Source organism: Heterocephalus glaber, unplaced genomic scaffold (assembly GCF_053883595.1).
Source record: "Heterocephalus glaber isolate CG9 unplaced genomic scaffold, H.glaber_assembly_v1.0 deba00001666, whole genome shotgun sequence".
Classification (NCBI taxonomy): domain Eukaryota; kingdom Metazoa; phylum Chordata; class Mammalia; order Rodentia; family Bathyergidae; genus Heterocephalus; species Heterocephalus glaber.
Window position 1 is genome coordinate 12,582,817 of NW_028258406.1, and position 26,041 is coordinate 12,608,857.

Sequence of the window (26,041 nt, forward strand, 5' to 3'; positions counted from 1 at the left end):
GAAAATAACTTGAAGGGATCTATGAACCTAAATAAGAAAGCCTAAAAGTATAAAGCTTTAAGAAGAAATTATAAGGGAAAATATTTATGAATTCAGGGTAGGCAAGAACTACCTAGGATACAAAAACCATGATGTATAAAAGAAAAAAATTGATAAATGAGATTCCATCAAAATTTAGAACTTTAAATGACATCATTAAAATGAAAAGTAGTCCTTAAACAGACCATATTTACAATGCATATAACCTATGAGCAGAATATATAAAGAATTCTTAGAACTCATTAATAGACAACCCAATTAAAATGTAGACATAAGATGATAAATAGCCAATACAGCACAAGGAATGGTGGGCAACTCTAGAATCAGAAAAATACTAATCAGTAGAATAATAAGATTGCATTATACACTCATTAGGGAGATGAAGTTAAAAGTTTTAAAAGCCTTGTCATGATTTTTTCTTTTTGTTGGATTCTCCCCCTTTGTGTTTAATTTGTCACACCCAATGGAGTCATTCTGCTGGGTCTCCTGGGGTTGTGATCCTCATTGTCTTTCCTAGGGTATTGTCTAAAAGTTTTTGGAGTGCCAGTTTGGTATTCATGAAGTTCTTGAGGTGCTCTTTATCATGAAACTATCTTATTTCTCTATCAATTTTGAAAGATAGTTTTGAAGGGTACATCAATCTGGGTTGGAGGTTGTTTTCCTTTAGGGCTTGAAATATATCACTCCAAGCTCTTCTTGCCTTGAGGGTTTGTATTGAGAAGTCTGCTGTGATTCTGATGGGCTTTCCTTTGTATGTGATTTGTTTCTTTTCTCTCATTGCTTGTAGAATTTTATTCTTCTGTTGGATTTCTGGAATCCTAACTACTATATGCCTATGTGTAGATTTTTTTTGATTAAGGCTAGCTGGAGTCCTATGTGCCTCACTTATCTGTATGTCAAGTTCTTTTCCCCTCCTTGGGAAGTTTTCTGCCATCACTTCTGGGAACAGTTTTTTCATGTCATCTGCACTCTCTCCTCTTTCTTCATTGACTCCAATGAGTCTTATGTTCTTCTTCTTTGCATCGTCTAGCAGCTGCTGGATTGATTTCTCATGTTCCCTTACAATTTTAAAGCAATTTTTCTTTTCCTCCTCACTAATTGCAATCTTATCTTCTGTATGTGAAATTCTGTCCTCACATTGGTTCATTCTGCTACACAAACTTTCAGTGGAGTTTTTAATATGTTGGGAATCTGTTTGTATCTGTTTTATGGATTCCATTTGTTTCCTATGTTGGGATTCCATCATATTCCTCAGATCCTCTATTTTTTTATCTGTGTCCTCTCTAGATTTATTAATCATGTCTTGCACCATGAGCAAAATCTTTGCTGTTATCTGAGTAATTATTTCTGATTTCATTTTTCCCAGATCCTCTTTTGTTGCCAGTTCAGAGAGTCCAGGTGGTTGAGTGTCAGAGTGTTCCATCTCATTTCCCTTTGGGGTTGCTGTAGGTGATCTGGAAGTCTGTTTTTGAGGCTTGTTTATGTGTCTTCTCATTTCCATGGCGGGAGGTGCTTCTGGTGCCCTCGCGGCTCACCTTCTCTGCCCTAGGAGTTTGGGATGGCAGCCTGGGAGCTTCCTTCTGGGTACTGGGACCGGCTGAGCTTCACTGCCCTAGGAGCCTGGGATAGCGGTGGGGGAGCTTCCTTCTGGGTGCTGGGACTGGCTGAGCTTCCACATATAAAGTATTTTGGAGTTTCAATGAATCATTTTATTTGGATGGTTTTATTTATTTATTTTAAATTCCACCTTGGTCAGTCTTCAACATGTATTGTGGTCTAAGTGTTCAATTAAGATATGTTTTATTAACTCACAGACATATCATTTGTGCTGAATGTTAAACTATACAAGTGCCCACTAGAAAACTAGGCAGAGAGGATGTAAAACAAATAAGTATTATTAAAAAGGTGGAAACATTCCTAAGTTGCTCTTTTTGTATTAGTGTGTATTAATTGTACAGAAAAATGGGTTTCATTCATGTACGCATATATTATTCTTTGATCTTATTTACTCCTCGATTCCCCTCCCTTGCCCCATAAAGTCAGTTTTGTAGGTGTTTAAATTGGCCAGCAACTCCTCTCCTTCCTTCTGAAGATACGAATTTGTGAGTGGTGCTAATATTTTCATTTTCTCACCAAAGGGCACAATTCCTGGATAGAGGCCTTTAAAAAGACTTGGGAAGTTTTCTTTACAATCAAATTAACATACAACCATATCACCAACTTTGCTTACTGCCCTTTTTTGAGTGTTGCCAAGTCCTCTCACATTGCCTGCTTCTGGCTGTGCATCCCTTTTCCCTTTTTTCTGCACTATTTCCTTTTTCTCTTTCTTTTTTTTTTCATAGGTAGGTCACTGTTCCTTGGAATGGAGTTGTGGAATTTTCTATTTTCCAAAATACTCCATCAAGCTACATTTGGAACCGTGGTAGAGGCCAAAACCATGTTTCTTGAGTATTGGAAAGGGTGATTAAGGAAGGGTCTTCAGAGATCACTATTTTTAACTGTCTAAATCCTATGGGATCGGAGGCTAGCTGCTCAGAGGTTGTCCGAGATGCAACCCTGGTCCTTTCGGAAAGAATTCACCCACATCTTCTCGGGCCCATCTCTAGGATCTCCACCCGGGTAACTGAGGCTGGGGCCAGCTGAGTCTAGAACCACTGGACCTACCTGCATCCTCCTTCTTCGAGGGCCTTAGAGGGGGAGGAGGCCATTCAATGAGAGTGAGAAAGAGAGGGGGTGGCCAGAGGAAGGAAGGGGAACCCGAGGTGGGAGTGGAAGAGTCAGCCTCACAGGGCTGATTGGCTCCGGAGGCCAACCCTCTAGCCACGGTTTATAAGAATTGGGGCTGCCCGGAGCGCCCTACCCAGGAGCCACCGCCAGGCCTCCACGAGCGCTTCCCCCCCCCCCCCCCCGAGGTCCCGCTGGCTCCGAGCCTGTCTTGCGGCTGCTTTTGGAGTTGGCAGCCCGCAGACGGGGAAGGAGGGAGCGGCCGAGGGAGCCGAGCGCCCCAGCGAGCGGGCGAGCGGGTGAGCGCCATGCGCCGCTCCAGCCGCGACTACACCAAGTACCTGCGCGGCTCGGAGGAGATGGGCAGCGGGGGCCCCGGAGCCCCGCACGAGGGTCCCCTGCACGTCCCGCCGCCCGCCGAGCCGCCCCCGCCGCCCGCGGCCTCCCGCTCCATGTTCGTGGCCCTCCTGGGGCTGGGGCTGGGCCAGGTCGTCTGCAGCGTGGCTCTGTTCCTGTACTTCCGAGCGCAGGTGAGTGTCCGCCTCCCGGTGCACGCCGTCGGGCGTCCTCACCCTGGTCCTCCCGCACTGCTGGGAAACTGAGGCTGGCCGAGGGACCCGGATCCCCAGGTCTTGACTATTCAGGAGGGAAAAGTGACGGGGGGGGGGGGGAGAGAGAGAGAGAGAGAGAGAGAGAGAGAGAGAGAGAGAGAGAGAGAGAGAGATAGAGAGAGAGAGACATTTGCCCAGCTTTCCGCAGCGCACCCTTTGTGGGGCTGGGCTCGACCGGCAGGAGAATGGGTTTGAATTTCCCCCCGGAAACAGCATTGGTTGCTCCCCTCTTCTGGAAGTAATCACACATATCACACATTTTCTTCCTTTTCCATTTCTCACCGGGAATTAAGAACCAACTTAAGTCCACTGGGGTTGGAGAGGGGGAAGGATGAGGGCCTTCACGTGGGCAGCGACCTTCCAGCCGACCACCCAGGGACTTTGGGTTCCCGGGACTGGTGCTTCGCAGGCGCTCGAGGCCACAGTGCTGGGGCGGCGCACGGTCCTCACAGCCCTTGGAGCACCGGGGGCGATGCCCAGGTCGCCAAATGGGCAGAGTGATGGGCAGAGTGACAGCGCTGCCAGAGACGCCAGGTCTCAGACGCGGCTGGAGAGGTGAAGGAAGAGGGACGGGCCCACGTGCCTGCCAGGGAGGTGGGCGGAGGAAGGAAGCGAGGTGTGTGCCACCGCAAGGCCTGGCTTCCCGAGTCCCCAGCCTTTGAAAAGATGAAGAGGCTTTGCTCGGAGATTCAGAACTGCAGGGAGATAGTAGAAAGGAAGGGGTAAATGTATAATATTATGCTTTCTGGTGGTTTATGCTCTGTTTTCTTGGAAATTGCAGTGCAGTTGGTTGGATTCATTGAAATATTCTTGTCTGGTGCTGTGAACTCTTCTCAGAGGAAGTAGGGGGCTGACTGTGCAGTTTTTTTTAATGGGAAAATAAAGTTGGATTTGAATTTCATTGGTTTTCAGATTCAAAGGTGATTACTACCCAATGGATGCATCAAAACATGGAACTGCTTGGGTTGTATTGGTTTTTGACGCAGACTAGCGTCCTAAACTCTTGCTTTTTAATCATAGGCTTTTAAAGTATTCATTATTCCCTAGTTTGCATTTTATAACAATAGTGTGATTATCAATTAAAACAAAAATAGAAATGCCATGAACACAACTTTAGAAAATTTGTATTTGTACATCAACAAACATAATCTTTACCTTTTGGGAGAATGTTTTTTCTAAGACAGTTTTTGAGTGGTTTATTTGGAACGTGGTTACACAACTGTATGAAAGTAACTAAACTTTCTTCTTCCATTGCAGTACATTGCAGTCAAGAATGAATTGTTTATCCACTTTTTCCCCATCCAGCATTTTTTAACAACCCTCATTTAGGGCTTATATATTGAGAGGTGCATTGCGCATGGTTCTTAAATCTATGGGGCCACGACTTAAAAATCACTCTACACACAGTGTCCACTTACTCTGTGCATGGTGCCAGGTAACTGAAAATGTCCACAACAAAAGGCAATTACAATTCTTAGTCCAAGAAGAGAGCAGCATTCAGGACCAAAGATGCAGTAGTCCTCTACTTCATATCTTTTCTAACACTTTTTTATGATGTTTTCTTGACAGTAGTAGTGAAGTGTTCAGGATAGAAAGAGCACTAGGGAATGGACGAGTTTTAGGGACCATGACAGTTTAGCTTGCCAGGAACCATGGAAATTGGCATGACCACATAGGAAAGAGTGACCAGCTGGGCTCTTGTTAAGACTTTCTTGAAGGCATTCCAATGGTTGGGTGGGCTGAGAGGTCTGTCCTGATTGCACCTATCATCTTTCAGGAGTCTGGAGGGGACAGGAATAATGAGGCACTCAAAATCTTTCCCCAGAATAAACATGAGAGTTAATAAGCTTCACTAGGCATTTTTCATTTGGAGAATTAGATTTCTGGGTACAATATTCCTAACTGCCTTGAAGAGTTGGTTTCTCTAATATGTATGCAAAATATTTTAATCATTATTGGGAACCCAGGTCTGTACTGCATTTTTAAAAGGTCATCTCCTGCAGTAAAGAATTAGTATTAGAAGTAATGTATTCATATAAATACTCCAGTAGATCTGATTATATTTTACTGACTGTGGCTATCTACATGTTATACCTAAAGGAATCCTAATTATTTAGCAATAGATTCTGAAATAAGTACAAATGTAATGCTATGCTGTTTGAAATTTATTTAAAAATAATTGATGGGGAAGGAATAGAGGCAGGGTTGTTTGTAGACAAACAATCATGAAATGGTAATTGCAGAAGTTGGGTTATGGGTGCATGGAGTTCAATCTACAATGCTTCCTACCTTTATACATTTCAGAGCTTTCTCTTATAATTCTGGCTAAGAAAGTAGACTCAATTTATCCTGTCACTGATTTAGCATTTTTGCTTATACCAACTTCTTTGAATTATAATTTGGTGCCAAGTAACAGATAGAGGTTTTTTTGTTTGTTTGTTTGTTTTAAGTTGGATCAAATACTTGCAGACTCTGAATGCATTTCAGTAAAAATAAAATCATCTGTTATTGGGTACATGTTTGCACTTTATAGTAAAAAAAAATTAAAAGAAACCAGTTTAATTGTTTTAGTTTAAAGGTAGGGAAAAGAAGCTATGCAAATTCTTAAGAAAAAGCAGCTTAATTTTGCTTTGAATGGATTTTGAATGCCCAGAATAGTGTAAAATTACAGTTACTTAAAATTATTTTTCTAAACTCATGTTTTAATAGTTACCAGTGAATGTTTCAGATTGCTTGGGGCTAGGTTTAAAATATATATATATATATATATATGTACTAGATCTAGCGAAGATTGGCTTTTCCCTATTAACCCTGCCACAAAGAAAATAGCGTCTGGCTTGTGCTATGTATTTACCACATAGCATTCATACTTGAGTTTACAAAAGAAAAGAAAAACTTTCCAAAACAATTGCTTGTAAAATATGTGTGTGCACATGCGTGTATATTTGACATCTGTATAGCCGTATTCAAAGTCTAGAGTTTACCAATAAGATAAGCTTTTTAGCCTTTTAAACTCCTTCTCTCAGTGTCCCAAAATGCACATACCAACCTCTCCGGCTGCTTTTTAACCAGCCAGCAGTCACTACTGAAAACCTGATGTCAAGGTGTGCAGGATTCCTGTTTGAAAACACAGATAGTGAAGTAACAAATGTCAAGTGTCCTGCCTCATTTTACCCTACTAATGATTATGTTTAAAAAAAGGACTTCATTTCACAGGCACTGCATCATCTCATAAATGCATTAAAAAATCCATTTGAAATCAGCTATTCAAGGTTTAGTGTTTTCAGATAGGCCTGGTTACAGTGAACTCATCTGTTTCTGACTTTACTGTGTTCTTTTGTGGAATTTCTGTGTTCCTCTGCTGACTCGTAACTTCCATGAAGGTGGAGACTGCCTGTTTTGCTCACTGTCTTTTTCACAACATCCAGCTCCTGGTGTGTTTAATGGACTGAAAAGGCCTTTCAGATGATTTGTAACACTGCATGTATGACCATTTCTAATTTATAATATGTAAATTATCTAACTAGTGGCTAGGATAGTACAACTTTTAGCTGTGCAAATCCTAATTTCCAAGCTGACTGGTGAGCTAGCTGATGTCTTTGTATGAGTCTGCTTTTCTGGGGCCTGAACTCAGTGACTCTTCATGTCAGTTGTCCGGACATTTTTGGTTTTGTGGTGTACTCATTGGCATAAGTGACCTTTTTTTCTAAAGAGTGTGTTGGAAGCTGTCCTTCTTATATACTCCCATATTCTAATTAATAATTATTCTAAAGAGGATAAGAGAAATAAATTTGGATTACAGATATTTTTACTTCATAGTAGCATTTCTCTGATTATAAATCATTGTTATATTTGCAAGGCTGGACTAATAGCATTTGTATTAATGAGTACACACTTGTTAAGAGGCTATTGTTTCATTTTGGGAATTTTAGATATGGATAGGGTACTTCCTAGTTTATTTCTGGTGGTTGGTTAATAATCTTGCACGTTTTTTCTTATTACATTTAAAAATCTAATTAAATCAGGGAAAGAAAGACTTGGTATTAATCCTGACTGAACTCTGGTTATTGTGGACTTATGTAGCGTTTTCTTCTTTCCCTCCCTCCCTTCCTTCCTCCCTCTTTCTCTTCCTGTCTCTGTCTCTTTCTTTCTTTTTTTTTTGGTCTGGTTTGTGTCTATCAATAAGCAAATGCATATGAAGTATTTTGAATTTTTGCAAATAAAAGGAAATAGGTTTAACTATTATTATCAGCACAACTGATAGCTAATTATCGCTACCTTTCATGCTGTAGTTGAAACTGCTGCAAAATCTTACCAGAGCCCTGGCAAGAGCAGGCAGACACTGTAGAGTGGTGAGAAAGGAAACGCTTATGCTAGACACTTGTCCAGACCAAATGGTCAGCAAGTACCTGCATGGGGGATATTGGAGGTGTGACAGTCCCTCCTTTACATTATAAGCATTTTGGCATTCGTTTCCCAACTCATGCTTCCTTCCTCACCCTAATGTGATATCAAGTATCACCCGTAGATGTTCCCAAATACTCCATCCAGGTTGAGAAACACTGAGGAGAGGTTCAATAAGAGAAAAATTAAGCTTCTGATTTAAGGTTTTGCTTTGGACTAGGAAATGGATTTCTCTTCCCTTTCTTTCATTGATTAAATATTCATTGATGAAGCAAAAGACCAAGCAGATATTAAAGATGAGGTTAATTTTGCCTGATTAATGTAGGCTTCATGCTTTGAATACCCAGAAGTGTCCAGACAACTGACATCTGTCTGTTGTGTATGTCTTTCTTAAGGACAGAAAACTTTCTACCTGCACTGATCACATGTGATTTCCTTTTGCTCCTCCCTATATGAAAACGGTCGGGTTGTCGGACAGTTCTGAGAAGTTCCACATGAGTCACATGTGTACATCTCTGTTGTTGAAAATCTACCACAGAACTATGCCTTTTCTTGTGGATGATAGTTAGCTCCTTATCAAAATGAATTAGAAGCCAACATTTCATTGACTGGAAGGCAATTGTATTAGCTATTAATTGTAAAACTGAACTTTTCTGTTCTCAAGTCACACTCTACTAAATAGAAAAACTACTAATTACCACTCTGATGTCTGTTCCTACCCCCAGATGGATCCTAATAGAATATCAGAAGATAGCACTCACTGCATTTATAGAATTTTGAGACTCCATGAAAATGCAGATTTGCAAGACACAAATCTGGAGAGTGAGGACATGAAATTAATACCTGACTCCTGTAGGAGAATTAAACAGGCCTTTCAAGGAGCTGTGCAAAAGGTAAGTCTATACTGAAGGTGCTAAGTCAAGGGCCCTTACTCACTGCAGTTATTCAATGTGAACACTTGCTAAGTGCTATTGACTCTGTTCTTTTTCTTTTTATAGTCTGTAAAAGAGCTAAAGAGAATACCTAAAAAATATTGGCAGAATTCTTCTGAAGTTGGTAGTGATTGGTTATGGCATCCAGAGACATTTATGTAAATATTCTTTTCTTTTTAAGAGGTAGTATTTGGAAAAGAGGATAAAGGTGGCTTGTGGTTAGTAGATGGATCAATGTGATAGTTTGAATTTCTTAACAGAGAAACCATTCCCCAGGTTCACAGGACTTTCTGCTAGCTATTTCCTCTACATTTGGTTTTGTGTTCCCTTGTTCCACATGTGTGATTCAAGGTTCTGATGAGAAGCTATTGTAACTGGTCCTTTGCTGTCTTGTGTGGTGAGGAGGTAAGCATACACAGCAGGAAATGATGTCCCAGAGATGGAAATTCTGTGTCTGTTTTCTCATCTTCTGGGAGAGTTGGGTAATAAGAGAGGAGATGGGGCCAAAGAAGACCAAATGATTTCTCTTACATTAACAGCTTCACTTGAGAAACACTACATAACTGTCTGTTTTCTTTTCCTGAATAAAGCCACCTGAAAATTTTGCATATTTAGAATTATTTTACTTACTGACTTTACCAAAAGCTGGATAGAACCCATTGACTCTAGTGTAGAACATCCGTTTGCAATGCATATCTGTATGCAAATTTATGTGCATTTGTGAATCCATCTGCACATCCAACCTATGTTTTGCAACTCCTTGGATTGTATCTTATCATCTCAGAGTAAATTGTGAATTTCTCAAAGCCCTTAAATCTAAATTTTGCTCACTTTAATAATCCACATAGAGTAATATATTTAAAGGCTACAAATATGTACCAATAAAAATTAAAAAGTGTTTCAGTCAGAGGTTGAGGTTGGGAGATAAGGCTGTTCTGTAAAACCATGAAAAGTAAATGTCTTACACTCATAAGGTTAAGAGTTGCTGTATTTTATCAAATTGAAGACAGTACGTTTTGACTTATATCATATGCTGTGTACCATTAAGATAGAAAAAAAAGTGCATAGAAAAATTAAACAGGATCATAATAGATCCTAGTTGCATGTTAATTTCGAGAATACTACATTGGAAAAATAAGTGCATCATAGAATCAATAAAGTACATATTCTAATATGTATAAGAAAGTGACATTATTTATGAAAATCACATTTTCAATAGAATTAGTATCTAGATACTTAGCTTTATGTGGTAGATGTATAAAATATTGTTTTAAATTCATTGATCCTTTTACATTTTAATTTTTGAGCTATGACAGCAAGGATCCTGCTAATCTATTCATTTTTGCTGTGCTGTTTATGTATTATTAGTCAGTTTTTTTATCCCATTTGTAAACTTATCTCTCACATACAGAATAATCTATCTGTAAACAACTATTTACATATACTAGGGATTACTCTATTAGCCCAAAGCTGAATCTTTTACTAAGATAATTCTGGTTACGTAAATGATTGTGTCCTGATTTGCTGTTTGGATTGGCCCACTTTGTCTTCCCTTAAAATAAAAATGAACTTTTAATTTTGTTGATTTTCTAGCTCTTAAAAAGTATCCTTTAAATTTCTTACCGATGAAAGGTATGTAAGATCAGCCAAGATAATTTTGAAAATAAATAATGACAGATAACATTAACATTTACTTATGAGAATGCAAGAAAGGTTTGGTCTTAATAGATCAAGGAAGAAAAATGTTTTATCGTCTCATAGAGCCTGAGAAGTGATTGAAAAAATTTTCATCTATTTCTGATGTTTAAGTCCATTAGAAAATACACAGTTAGATAGATTCTGGATATTACCACAAATATCTAAAACTAAAAGTTAGCTAATGATGAAAATTATAGTATTTATCTAAAAATCAGGGACATAATAAAGATGCCCATTGTTCCCAGATTATTTAATATTGTTCTGACAGTGCTAGCAAATGTCATTGGACCAGATAGTGAAATAAGAAAAAATATTTAGAGAAACAGAAAAGGCATAATTAGCATGTGATATGATTATGTACTTAGGAAAATTCCAAAAAACCTGAAAGACTATAGGTGAAATAAAATAAATCAGTTTATAAAAGTCAGTGATAAAAAATGTCAGTAATTATCACTAGACATCCTCATTTCCAACAATAATTAGAAAACATGAATAAGAGAGTCCATTCATAGTTTGTAAAAAAAGTTCTAAAAAGAAACTTAACAAGAAATGTTCAAGGCTTATAGGAATAAGCTAGAAAATTTTACAGAGACACTTAATGTAGAATTGGATGATATAAAGACAAAACTACATAAAATTATAATAATCATTGTAATATAACTTGGGTGAAAGATAGCAGCTAGATTCACAAAGAAGAATGAGTGGCTTAGAGTAGATCATATTCCCTGGGTGTCTTGTGTATGAATATAGGCATGCATATGGTTTAATATAAAATGAAGTAAGTAAGCATAGTTTAGATTATTAAAAAAATGAAATTTAGAACAATCTGTTTAGTACCTTTAAAAAATTGTATCCTTCAGTCGTGTTTTAAGAGAAAGCAAATCCTGGACAGTACAGCCTGCTAACACTCTCTGGTGCTCCAGCAAACTTTTCTCCCACTTCTTGCCCCATCACAACTTACCTGTCCATTTTTCCATTTCCTTTGACATTTCTGAATGACTGCTTAGATAGTATAATCAACCAATTTGTATTAAATTAGCAATTTGTATTAATGAGCATTAATGGTGGAATTTTGACTATTTTAGCAGCCATTGGAGATATGGTGCCTCATGCCAACTGAGTAACACTAATAATGAGAGATTTAGTACCTGGCAAACCAGACGGAAAAAAATTTTTGGACAGGCAACAATAATCAACTGGTCTTATAAAAGGCACACAGTTTTAATTATACTAATAGATTATTAGGTTCACAGAATGACTAGAACTTTATTTCATTAGTTTCAATTTGTTTTTATTGTAGCATTCGATTTTAGTTTTTTTGCATGGGCAATAAAATGTACAAGTGACCCCTTCTAAAGAATAAGGAACTGTTACAATACACCCATGTGTATTAATATAATGCACCAATTATCATAATATAGCAATGTGTATTAGAGGTAAAAGATACCATTTCCTCCCTAGACCAGATCTTCAGGAAAATGAGGGTTATCCATACCTTGTCATTAGAATCAACCAGCATCTATTAACTATACATATTGTTTTAGGCACTTTGCCATATCTTTTCCTAAACCCAAAGATTTACTCTCCTCTACCCCTAGCCAAATTAATGAATTGCCAAGTGTGTTAGCCTTTGATGAAGATTATTGGTTACTGTGACATTCTGTACAACTTGCCAAAATAATTAGATTTCTTATTTCTCTTGCCAATACTGAAAATAAAATGGGTGTATAAACAGGAAAGATGTATTAGACATTCATAAGTAGGTTTGTGTCTTAGTTTTAGTTCTAACATAGATATTGAGTGAATCCATAAAATAAAATTATATCTGTGGCTGCTATCATTATTGAGAGATCAACCATCCAGTGGTAAATATCAGACATAAGCATAATATCACATTATATGTGTGCAGAAAGCGGTGTTTACCCAGCCTGTCTTTGGTCAGACAAGTAATGCTGTTTTTCCCCGTTTTTTTGCTTGTGGCTGGGTTTTCTTGGCTTTTTTCCCTTTTATCACAGAACTCTGAAAGCCTCTCAGTGGTGATCCAGCTCTACCAACCACAGTTTATAAAGTCTATCATAACAGTCTATGACAATAAAGAAAACACTGGTACAAATATAGTGTCTGATTAGTAAAGTGATTCTTGTTTTTAGTTTTGGCAGCCTCTGTGGGCTCTGCCAGCCACATGGGGGAGGAGAGTGGTGAGCTCAGGCCTTAGCAAGGACTGTCCTGCGTGGCAGGGAGGACACGGCCTCAGACCGCCTGACCAGTCTCAATGGAGAGCCAGCTATCTGTCTATACACTCACAATGCATCCTAAGCACTTATGGCAATGGCCCTTCTCGACTTCATTGTGCCAGGTTGCTGACTTCACACTAGATGCTTGTTGGTGAAAAACTCTCTGAAAGTTACTTGCAAAGATATTTGAAAGAATGACATCCAGGAGAGTGATCAATATGCAAATTACATAAATTGCCTTGCTCTTGGAAATGAGATGTCTGATGCATTCAAGATGATCCCCTAGAAGGTAGAAAGGAAATATGAGGACTTATTTGTGTATTTATTTTTTAGTATTAGCTTTTAAAAGTGGGATTTAAATTGTGAATATTTTGTAATATATAATATGCAAGAGTATTTTTATTTAATGTTTAATAAATATGTGTTTGAGAGAATTAAAATTTTTTTCCTTGATAGAGCTGAACAATTAGAAATGTGTAGAGACCACTGAACAAAGTTGCAAGATCCATCAAGAAAAGGACTGTCAATTTGTACATATTTGAAAATATTGCATCCTAATTTATATTTAGAAATGAATGGAAAAAAGAACCAATAAATGATGGAAAATCTATTCAACTCTGTAAACTAATATTTTTGAATGAAATGGGACTGCAACCAACTTATAAAGTCATTTAAGAATATAATAAGCCAGGCACAGTGGTGCACACCTATAATCTCAGCACTTGAGAGGCTGAGACAGGAGGATCACTGGGAGTTCAAAGCCAGCTTAGGCTACATAGTGAATTCAAGGCCAACCTGAACTACACAGTGAGACCCTGTCTCAGAAAGAAAAAAAAAGATTATAAATAAAGCTTTAGTACAATCAAAGGTTAGTTTTTGTTAGAAGTTATCTCCCACTGGACTTCTCACTTTAATCACATTTTCTTCATGTTTATTTGACTATTGGTAGCCTGTTCACTATGCAGATGCAGGCCAATAGTGTGAGCCAAAAACACGACCCTGGCTCCTTATATTAGTGCAAATTTTAAAAAAGTTTTCTAAAGACTACCAATAAGTTACTTCATTGGCATATCCTGGAGTGTAAGGCTCTGACTCTCTATCAACCTACTGGCAAATGGGGAACAAGATCAGAAAGCCATAGTTATTGAACAGTTCATTCTTACCTGGAATTCTTACCTATTACCTGCGGGAATCAGTATATATTTGGCCTCTTTTCCTTTAGAATGCATAATGCAAATACAAACTAACCTTTGATATTGAGAACAGTGTACCCAAAGATTCTCAGTGCTTTGGTCCTTGATGAAATATTCACTGTTTTTTGGTGTCTTAAGCCAGGTTACAAAGAGACCCATAGAGTTTTTTCCTCTCTCGTACATAATAATCCAGAGGTGAGCCATCTGGGTATGTCCATTCCACCTCTGTGTCCAAGTTGATTTCTCCATTTGTTGTCATTTCTAGACAGGGAAAAAAATGAAAGAAAAAGCCAGAGTAGTACCTGAGAGTTGAGATATCACTACTAGGAGCATCCTAGTTACTTGGCTGGAAGTTACTCATAAGATCATACTTTTCTGCAAGAGAGGCTGGATGACTTGGTCTCCAGCTGAGGGCCATTTGCCCATAAAGCTTGAAGAAGGAGGTGGCCTGAACTAATGGGAAAAAGGAGAAGACGAATAGGAGGGTATAATAAGGAGGGTCTGACATTCACTGAGTTCTAGTATGTTGGAAACATGAACAAGAGTTTGCTATGAAAACATGAACAAGAGTTTACTATGAAAATACACAAAGGTATAAAAAATTACAATGGTCAATATTTTATTTTTTAAGGTTCAAGTACTTTAAGATTGTTTTGATTATTAGAGAAATGTAGAAGTAGATTTAACAGCATTCATCTCATTGAGAAAGTTTCAGAGATCCATTTAGACATATGTATCTATGATGCTGACTAAACCTTTATTGTCATTTGCATGGTTATTGCTAGATTTTGTGGATTCAAGAGCATTAATTTAAAATCAGAAAGTTCATCAGATTAAGTGATTGTATTTTCCCTATATATAAAGCTAATCCTTCAGAATTCTAGTCTTGATTATTATGAGAACCCTATTTACAATTTTAAAATAAAGTAGGTAAAAATCAATTAAAATTTAAATAGATTGCATCTGCTTGTGAAACTGTAATCATTGGAGTTGTTATATAGCCATTATTTCTCATTTGCTTTTTTGCTTAAAAAAAGGAAAGGGAAAAATTAAAGTTCATTTATTGTCTTTTTGCCTTTGTACACAAGAGTATGTGTCTCAGGAAACTTTCTCATAAACCCACAGGGAAACTTGAGTTTTGGGGCATTGATCTTTCCAAATCAAGATGTTAGTCATGTAGTGGTTTTCCAATAGAATTTCATCTCTCTTTGCTATAATAGTTTTGGAAAGTGCAGTTCAACCCCAATCATATTTAGCGTTTATAAAAGCTGTATTTATGGGAAATCTGAAGTAAGACCCACAGAGTTTTCCTACAAAACCTAAACCATCTACTGTCTTTTGCCCAACAGTAAGCTACTGGCAGTGTGCTCAATTGCAGGGGAAACCCAGGCAAGAAGGCAGGAGGTAGGAGGTTTGCAACAGGGAAATAATCAATGAGTGATGTAGTCAGAGATGGGCCTATTTTTGTGTTACAAGCAAGGTAGAAGAAAGGGTACTCTGACCAGTCATCTTTAAAGAAACAAACTGGGAAAAGCATGTCTGAAAGAGGAGAATTCATTATGTGGTCTGAGACATCGAGCAGATTCCAGAAGTAAATGGACCTGAGGATCCTTCATTGGATACCAGGTGTCAGGGACAATTCATATTGTTTTGACCTGGATGGCGCATTCTTTCAGAGGGACAGCCTGTGTAACTGGAGAAAAAGCTCTGCCCCAGAGTAGTGTTCTAAACCTGGTGGATCTTAAGATTCAACGTGAACCTTTTTTTTGTTTTTGTTTTTTAATGAGGGCTTCCAGATCCATTTTTGAGATTCTGATTTGGTAGGTTAGCAAATTCTGATTTGCTGCAGCTTCTTCAATGCATCCTAAGAAGTAAGAGCCAGTGGTAGATAGAGAAGCCATTTGTGAATGAAGTGATTATATTTGTGACATAGAATCAAGGTTGTGTGGTTTGGGGAAGGTGGGCTTGGAAGTTGTAGAAGGCTGTTTGTATCTGATAAGATTGGACAACTAATGGTTGCTTAAACATTTTGAAGCCAAGGGTCTGGAAGAGTTCTGTTTTCACTGAGCTCCTCATTGCTAGGGGGCTGGCCTACTCTTCATTCTTTGCCTTGGGGAAACACTGGGTGGTCGTAGTACCAATTGAGGCAGTAAAAATACTGATTATAAACTCTAAAGCTCATCTCATCAGAAAGTTTTGGTGAACTTAGAGCTCTTCTCATACCCATAGCTGCTCCTCATCCAATATCCTTCCATGGTGAATGAAAATACCATCATCTCAATCACAACAAACCATCCTGGGAATTTAGCTCAGTGGTTCCACTGCCTGCCTCACAAGCGCAAGGACCCGAGTTTGATCCCCAGTACCAAAAAAACTAAAGCAAACAAACAAACAAAAAAACCAATCACAACAAACCAGAGGCCAGAAGATGGTCTTATGGACTTACAGACTAACTCTTCTCCTCTCCCCTATCCTGTGATTTCTACTATTTTTTTTGGTAACAAAACCTTCATGTACTCCTTTATTCTATTCAGTATGGTTGGTCTGTGAATACAGTCTATCATTATTTCTTGTCTGGATCATGGCAATTGGCCACCCTGTCCATGATCTTGTTGCCTCTACTCCATCCTCTCCATAATGAGTAACTTGTAAAATGCAAGTCTGCACATGTCACTTACTTTCTTACTCAAAGTATCTTCAGTGGATCCCGGTAGTCAGGATAATATATGAGCTGCTCAACATGTAACATAAAATTCTCTGTGTTCTGAAAACCCTCATCCAGCCCCTACCTTTCCAGCCTCCTTACCTTGGTTACTCCACCTCATTTGTCACCCCAACTTGTACCCAGTAGTCCCACCGTACTAAAGTGCCTGAACTCTTTATCCTAATTGTATCCATTCACCTCTCCACCTCTCTGCTGCCTAAGAAAAGCAAAGATAAGGAAATCTGCTCTGTGAACTCAGAGTTCTTAGCAACCCACAGGAGGCTGACCCCTTGCCATCACTAAACTTTGTAGAATAGATGGATGGATAGATGAATTAGGAGCCTTGTGCATCCCATTACAGGTCCTTTCTCTGCAGTCCTTTTTCTAATCATCTCTCAAAATTCAACTCAGGGATTATTTCCCAAAGAGAACCCACTGATGTCTGGCCTCCTCCTGAGCACACTCAGGGCTTCTCATCATAGCACTGACTACATAGGCCTGGGGTTGGCCTGGCTTTCCCAAATGTGGCTTTCCAAAGGCAGGACCCACTGACGTTTCGTTTCTTTCCCTTGAGGCAGGCCTATGGTAGGTATCCAATGAAAGTTTGAAGAATAAATTTAATGAAGGAATGTTCCATGCCCACTTATCCTATGGGTATCACCAGGTATCTAGTTGTTCTTTGTTGTCAGAAGCTAGTCATTAAGAGATGTTCCTAAGATTCATTGAGTACTAGAGGTCACTCCCAAGCCTGGTGTTTTCCTGCTTCGTTGAGAGTGGAGCTTCCTCCTTCTTTTGGGGTGTGAGCACTTTGTGGGCCTTGAGCCTGGGGCCCTACTTCGCTTCACTGTCCCAGTTGCAGTTCTGGTCCCCTTTAACTGTCCTTCTTAGTGGCCAAAAACACTTTGGGAGAGTGTGTGGGAGGAAGCGTTTTTCAGAGGAGCTGAGGCCTTGCAAATGTGGAAAGTGCAGCCAATGTAAGAATGGCATTATTATTTTTCAACTGGCAGAGGAAAGTAGAGACATGGTAAATAGCACAGAGAGCCTAGGATGCCACACTGCAGCTACTCTGCCAAGCCCCTAGATTAAGGATCTTTAAGGAGTAGCATAGTGTAAGACATTTTAAAATTGGGCTCTTTATGAAGACTAATATTGCTGTCATAAGGCTACTTTATGAAAACCCAAGGGGACCTTTAACTGTAGCAGAAGCTCCCTCACTTAAACCATGAAGGTTAAACAATAAAAGCTAATTTTCTATTCCCAGCATACCCATCTTACTGCCAGGAAAAGCATCACTTTGCTTTATGAAAACAAGGACACGGCATTCCTCAGTCCTTTGGTGGGTAGGGCACATTAGCTGTTTGCTAAGATGTGTCTCATCACGCAGCAGACTTCTTTTGGTGGAAATGTTACCCGAGTGACCCTGTCTGGGCTGGGAAGAGGAGGCCAACCTACATCTTGGTCAGGCTCCTCCCTGGGAATCTTCTAGATAGTAGTGGGATGGTGCTGGTTGATCAGTAGGAGGGGAGAGATTAGGAGGTTAGGAGTGGGCTCATGGAGGAGAATGTAGAATCCATGCTGAGGAGACTTTGCTTTAGGAGAATTTTTGTAGTCAGTAGTTTTGTATTTAAAAAGTAAATAATTTTAGAGATCAAAATGCAAATTTACAGATTTACATCAGAGATGATGGCTCTTGCCTTCAGAGTTAGTGGAGTCTGTACCCTATTTCCCTTCTCTCCTTACCTCTGCTTGCTGAGTTGATAAACTTATACCCACTTCACATCTTTCCCTCATTTGGCATAGTGAGGAGCTGCTTCTCCCCTTCCCTGGTGACCCTGCCCTCTCCCTTCCTGGTGCCTTGAGGGCTCTGCTCTAAGGAATTTAGACTGAGAAGCAGTTTCCACTACGGATGTATTTGAGCAACAGATCGCTCTATGGATTTCACTCTTAAAATTCTTTGTTTTGCACACCTCCACCTTCCCTGCTGGGATGGAGCCCAGGACCTTGTGCACTGTATGGCTGAGCCACACTGCCAGCAGAAGGCTCCTTTATGAAAACCCAAGGAGACCTGTAACGGTAGCAGACACTTCTTCATTTAAACCATGACGGCTAAACAGTCTTTGAACGGTCACCACTGACTCTTCATAAGGCACTGAGGGGTCACCAGCTCCATCCAGGTCATATAAAGTTTCCCCTCAGGCCCTGTGGATTTAAAGATTCAGATAACCTTCCAAGGAGGGAGGACAGCTGAGACAGAGATTCTAAATGGCATCTTTTTGTTGCACAATACCTGGTGACTGTATTTCTGTGCCTTGTGAAGCAAGAATGCCATGCAAGTAATAGCTCTGCAATTAAAGAAAATGAAACACTGTTGATGAAATCCTAAGGTGTCTTTCTGAGCGAGGAGGGAGCATTTTGTGTCAAGGTGTGCGTGAACAGGAGGTGAGATACTTGCCAATAGATCTGTCACTAACTTCTTGTGCTGGACCCCGGGTCATCCCAGAGCATCCTTGCAGGGGATGGTTTGGGATACAGGGGAGAAACAGCAGGAGAGCCTGGTGTGAACAGGGCTACATGAAAAGCTACTGTATTCCCTACACTCAAAACACTTCTGACACCAAATGTTCCAAACACCAAATGTTTCCTTACCTTAAGCAGTTTATAACTCTATAGCAATACCTGGGTGTCCTACAAGTCAGTCATGACCCCAGTGACAAGTTCCAGATTGTGACCTGCACTTCTCACCAACCAGCTGTGAGTCAGGGCTCCTCGGACTCCCTTTTCAGCTTCAGTAATTTGCTTGAACAGCTCACAAGTCTCAGGAGGCACTTTCCTTATTATTACCCATTTATTATGAAGGACACAACTCCGGAAGAGACCAATGTCTGAGAAGGATAGGGCAAGAGATGGAGTGGCAGTTTATGGACTGCCACCCTCCTGGTACCTTGATGTGTTACTGGCTCCAAAGCTCCCCAAATCCCGTTATTTAGGGTGTTTATGGAGGATCTGTTATGTAGGCATGATTGATTAAACCCTTGGCGGTTGATAATTGAACTCAGTCCCTTGCCTCTCCCTCTCCCTAGAGTCAGGGGATGGGGTGAAAACTCCAATCCCCTAATAGTATAGTTGGTTCCTCTGGCAACTAGCCCATCTTCCAAGTATAAATTAAAGTCTGGTTAGAAAAGGGTTATGAATAAACAAAAGATGCTTCTATCACTCCTATCATTCAAGAAATTCCAAGAATATTAAGGGCCCTGTGCCAGGAGCTAGGATGAAGATCAATTACATATTTCTTTTTATATCACAATATCACAAGCCCAGTCATGCAGGGCTTCATAAGCCCATAGACTTGTTCTTAAGTGTGCAAGTAGCTCATGCAGTACTTTAGGAAGGGAAGGGACATGTACCTACTTGTACCTTTTGGTGCACCTTCTAGCAGAGGTGGTGGGTGAGTTTCAGAAGGGCAGGAGACAGGGAGAGGAAGTAGGTCAGGGCTGTTATTGTAATCTCAGTGAGAAGCAATGAAAGCTTCAAGAAGGGCATTGGTACCCCCGAAGAGGAGGGGTTGGATTCTGAGCTATTTACCAGGAGGAAGTCTGCAGGACTTCTCTGCAGGAATAGGAAACTGGCTATTCATTTTCAGAAATAACCCATGTGTGGCATTCATGTGTTAACTTGCTGATGAATGCACTATTCTTGTAACTAGGTTGGAGAAGATTTACATGAAGGGTATCATTAAGATGTTAAAATGAAGGCATTACATATGTTAACAAGTGTATGAACCCTGTATTATATCTGGCAAACGGGGTGTTAAATCCTTGTTCAACCAGCCAGATGTCCCTGCAGCTGCTGCTGGTATTTCAGTGGGAGGCAGCCACCTGAGGCCCCAGCTCAAGCTGGTGCCAGTGGCTTCTGCAGCATCTGGCTGTACAAATTGCTTCTGCTGTGCTCTGATTGACAGGTGCTACATGGATCACATGATTCACACTACAGTACACAGGTGGGGTTTTCAGTCTGATAAACCCAGATTCCAGCAATTTGACCTTTTCAGGGACTCTTTGCAGTTCGGAATATCCTCAGTTGGAACCTAGATCTATTTATATTGTTTCGGAGAATGTAAAAAAAAAAGCATTACACTCAAGCAAACTTTAAGGCCAATTTACTAACATTCACTTCTGGTTTTTTTTTTTTTTGGTACTGGGGATCGAACTCCAGACCTTGCCCTTGCAAGGCAGGCGGCGGAACCACTGAGCTAAATCCCCAGCCCACATTCACTTCTGAATTGAAATGTTATCACAGTCTTGTTTGGGGCAGTTATGCAACTGAGTTTGCAAAGGGGGCTTAGCGTTTGCTGTAAATACTAAAATTACCTGGAGCAAAATTCCTACAACTTCTCCAGGGATTTGGAAGTACTCATGTGTTTATACTTGCTCTTATACAGTACATCTTCCCATAAGCAGGCCCAGCTTATCAAGACAGCCAGTTTTGGGATGACTCCCTTCTCCTTATGTTTGGGAAAAGATCCTAAAACATTTTAAAAGATGTTCAAAGGTCTGCAGGGAGCTGGGTGCTAAGACTGGAGTGTTTTCCTTATCATGCTCTTGGGAATTGTGCTTCTTGGATGTTGAGTTGAAGAAAGGCAGTGCCAGAGACCACAGTTACACAATCACATTGATCTTTTGTGTACTTTGTTTCCTGGAGGAGAAATTGTGAAATCCCAACACTTTTCTCTGTAAGCTAAAATGGAAATTGAGATAAAAAAAGAAGAAGAAATCATATTGGTTGTTTTCCTGTCTGTTCAAATATGCCCTGACAGCCAAGATAAAAAGTTAACGCAGTCTAAATAGAAAGATCCCACAATGAAAAGGTCTTTTAAATGTTGTGAAACTTCCTCGTTTCTGTTTTTAGACAGTTTAAAATCTACAAAGCCTGGTTGAGGTGGTGTCATTTGGGCAATGTCCACTAGATGGCAGTGTGTCCGAGCGTTTATTTTATCCTAGAATTGGTAGCTATTTCTTTGGTTGCCTCCAGAAGTTGAGTTTTCCTTTTTCGCCCTATTTTGAAGGGTTAAAGGAAGTTATTATGATTTAGGCCTAAATTGTTCTTATATACAAGCAAATGAATTTGCTGAAAAGGCTGCTCGTTATAGTTTGATCATAAGCAAATTCTTCTTTCATTCGTGTGAATTTTCTTAGTAATTTATTGTAGATAATGATCGTAGTTTATAAAAGCCAAGAGGCAATTCTTTTTGCCCTGTGCACGTGTCAGGTGGTAAATAGATGTATTTTGAGAAGGCAGATTTCTAATGTTCCTGGGGACAGAACATTAGGTTCTCTTGAAGATAATTCCACAGTGGCTGGTTGCCAGAAGAAGGCAGGGAGTGCTTTTGTCCAGCTTCCTCCCACTGAACACTGCTTCTGGCTGCTGCTTCAAACTGTTTACTGGGAGATGTGTAAAAGCCACCTGCACTTCTTTATGCAAATCCAGGTATTCTGGTAATGTAGGTAATATGATTGCTCTATATGTTTATCCATAGTTGACTAACTGGTTTTTATTAATGTATAGTTGTTTTAAAATAAGAAAAAAAAACATATAAAAAATCTAAAGCTCTCTTTCATCTCAATAATTTGTTTAGAAGAAAGGAGTTAGGATGCTCTTTGTAGTGTTTTCCCCTATATTAGATTATCAGAACTTTCTGAATTCAAAGAAACCAGAAGCAGTGCCTAAATGATAAGATTTGGGAATAAAGAACTCTACAGATTTTAAAATGCTCTAATTAACTTGAGAGAGGTAGAAGACAAATGTGGATGAAAATCAATGTAAATGTGAAGCTTAGGAAATAAATGGAATTGTCAGTTGGTGTGAAAACTGGGTCTCCCTTCAGAAGGGTTTCTATAATCTCAACAATGAAAAATATTGAGACATTCGAGTAAGAGCTGTGCTTGGGATATGCATAGCAAAGTATCTGAATGTTGAGGAAATTACACAGCAGCAGGGCTCTGCTCAGTGCAGTGGGCTCTGTAGAGTCCTCTTGGTAGGCACACTACTCCTTGTCCTATGGGCCTATAGGCCTTAGTTTGGGGGATTCACCAGTGAAGCCAGAACATGTCTTAGCCAGTTCTGAGCCAGTTTTGTTTGGAACACTCGGGGAAATCTGAGATCATATTTCCTGGTCTTTAAGTTCTTTTTGTCAGATCCCTAGTTCCCTAGAAGTCAGATGCCTATCAAGGTGTGCCTCCTTTTCAGAGTTGCTTCTTCAGGGAGGGAACCAACTCTAAGAATTATTAGATAGACCATGGATTGTTTTCTCGCAGTTCTTGAGAGCATATTTGATGATGGTACCTTTTAAAGATGTGGAAGTAGCTCTGAAAGGCAGGGGTGCAAGTCTCAGCTTTATTATGTGAGTCAGTGTTCTCTTTTTGCCTCCGTTTCTCAGTCTGAAAAATGAGTTGCTCAGGCTGTGATTCTCATAAAAGCCAAGTAAGATGATACAAGAAAAACACTTTCTTGGCTACAAATATAAAAGGGTATTTACTTTTCAATACATGGCATAGAAATATAACTTGTGAGAATATAATAAACTTTTGACTAAATGGAGGCGTCACCAACATTCACAGGAACACCCAATAGCAGTAATGTTTCTCAGTAACCTGCTGCATATCTGAATCACCCAGGAACATCTTTTTAAAAATATCAAGTTAGTATCAGAGTCATTGAATTACATTGGCTGGAGGTAGGACCAAGGCTGCCCCAAAGCTTCACCCTAAGTGCAGTCAGATTCCCTACTGGGGTGCATCAAGTTCTGCCCACAAAAGAATCATTTATAGTCCCCAAATCCAAAGAGACCCTAAAAAGATAGTCTTAGAAGAATGTTATATTTATGATTTCATATATGTATCAGTGACTTTAAAGTTCGAAAAGTTGGGCTAGAGATACACATATTGGGATACATTTTTTTGATAACCTGAGGTTGTAGACAAAATGTCAGTTCTTCTTTTTTATATTGAAATGTTCCTTTAGAATTTCTGAGAGGAATTGCAGTTCTTGGATACTTGAGGGTTAGAACATCAGAGCATTTCTTATGGTCCCTAACAAGAGATTTAATTCAAGAGCTTGATGCTCTTCTTCCCTTTCCTTACAGAAAGCACTGAAAGTGCTCCTGAGAGGTGCTGCTTATCAAATTTTCTTGTAACTAAATGGGTGCTAGGCAGCTCTGACCTCAAATCCACTGATTAAATGGGCAAGCAAGGTTCATTCCCAGGTGAGAGTGAGCAGACTTCCCCTGCCCATTTAATAGTGGCTGGAACCTCCTGCTGCTTTGGCCTGCACCTCAAGCTTCAAGATAATGCCTTCATTTGCCCATCTGTGAATTTTTGCAGATGCCAAAGAAACTGCCATTCTGAAATGAGTTCCCAGGCCAGCAGCACCAGCTTCCCTGTTAGAAATGCAATTCTTGGTCCCAGCTCAGATCTCTGGGATCAGAAACTCTGGTCTGGCCCTCCTGAAGGTTATCATGCACATTCAGGTTTGAGAATCACTGACCAGGATAAAAGCACTTTCCTTGCTTTTCTAGATAATAAAGGTGCTTGTATAGAAAATCACGAAATGGGGATATGAAGCAGATGCCACACTTAGGTAAGCTTCCTTCTCCACTCCACCCTCTCTCCTCTGATGGTGAGGCAGATAAGAGCTGCAGAGAGAATGAGAAGGTAGCTTCAAATCATTGAATTACTGTCTCCAAGGTTCCTATTCCAATCTTTGAGGCTAGTAATCAGGTAAAGATACATTGTGTACATATAAATGTGTCATGGTGTATACACAATGGATTAAGATAAATTGTATATATATATATAAACATATAAAGTTACACATAATAATATATATATTACAGGGGAACCCAAATCAGAAAGTTTTAGAAATTGGGGCACCATCGAGAATCCAGAGGTCTTGAGGAAACACTTGGAAGACTGGATGTGAGCAGGAGAAAGGGAAGAGAATGAAGCCTAGAAGGACCAATGCATTGTTCAGTGCCAAAGGAACCATGATTTGCCTAGAATATCCTGAGAGTGGTTCTCCCAGGGCTGTTCAGTGCCCTAGGTCTGGACAGGGCAGAAGGTGACTTTGGATAAGCCCCTAAGGTTTCTTGAGAAGTCAGCCACATTGTGACTTTAGGACTTCGGAATAGGTAACTGTGCTGTGTCCTCCAGGGGTCATTAAAAATAGAATAGAATCTCATCTCTCTTAGGAGTCTTGAAGGCAGAAAAAAGAACAAATGTTATCTCCGGAACCTTTCAAGCTCTTAATGGTTAAAATTATGTTATTACATCTATCTACATCTACCTGTCTGTCTGTCTGTCTATTTGTCTGTTTAACTGATTTCATAACTGTCCTCTCCAGACACTCAAAGAATTTAAGCTATATGGTCTATATGGAGTGGATGGTTAGCATGAATGGTTGTCCTAGTAACAGAGAAATTAGGAATCTTTCCAATGTTTCTAGTATCTAGATATCTGAATTTACTGGGCACTCAGCTAAGTGCCTACCTGCATTATCTTATTTAATCTTCTTAACCACTCTCTGATAGAAGTGCTGTTAATATTCTGGGTTTATGCAAGGATTTGAACCAGGGTGAAACCTTGGGCTTTCAGACACTCCACTTTATTATGTCTCATGATGGTTCACTTAATGTCAGGTAATGTGTGGGTGTGGTACTTTTTGGAACCTCCATCCTCAGGCTCAAATTGAGATATGCAATTACCTACACTCTATGTACTCATGTTCATTCTTTTTCTGGCTTGTGCTTTTAGACCTCTATTTGCAGCAATATTTTAAGTTAATTATTGGTACTCTAAAAGCTCTTACACTCCCATATAGTAGTTTAAATACACTGTGACTTTAAAGTAAAAAAAATTTAACCACTGGGAGCTAGGCATCATTCTCTTTCCTCTGGGCTGAGCTTCAGTGTTATAACAGAATTCACTAATGAAAGAGACATAAAAACCACCTCCCTGAAGATTTAGAAGAGTCATATATTCTGTCTAATTGTTACTTTCCTCGTTAACTTCATTTCTATTTGTGTACCTGCTACAAATTTTTAATTATATTCAATTATTTCATGTTTCATAATTTACCTATTCTTTTATTTCCTCTGATTGTCCAGAGGTTTTGTTTCGTGGTATGTATGTGGTTGACTTTTTAAGCACATCAATACCCAATTCTTTGGGGTGAACTTCCTTTGATAGCTGACTAGAACATCCAGTAATTTCACTGCCTCTTCACTTCCCTCATCTTTTGCAGGAAAAGGATTAATTTACTACCTATGTAAGATACCTAAATATTCTTACTGCTTTACAGAGGAATGACTTCATAAATGAAATTATTTCTTCTTTTTATTTTAGGAATTACAACATATTGTTGGGTCACAACACCTCAGAGCAGAGAAAGGTAATTATGAATCTGTATGAATATTTGAAACCCCATGGGTCACAAGTCTTTGGGCTAATGT

General features: G+C 39.5%; 1 protein-coding gene across 1 annotated transcript in view; it reads left to right on the forward strand.

Annotated features, from left to right (window-relative positions):
* The first annotated feature begins 3,000 nt into the window (after window positions 1-3,000).
* The window catches only part of Tnfsf11 (TNF superfamily member 11), a 29,023-nt gene continuing 5,982 nt past the window's right edge, over window positions 3,001-26,041 (forward strand). Inside the window, exons 1-3 of the mRNA XM_004844249.3 lie at window positions 3,001-3,293; window positions 8,504-8,671; window positions 25,935-25,980. Of these exons, the coding sequence (XP_004844306.1) occupies window positions 3,072-3,293; window positions 8,504-8,671; window positions 25,935-25,980 (436 nt within the window). The 5' untranslated portion in view covers window positions 3,001-3,071. The remainder of the gene's footprint in view (window positions 3,294-8,503; window positions 8,672-25,934; window positions 25,981-26,041) is intronic.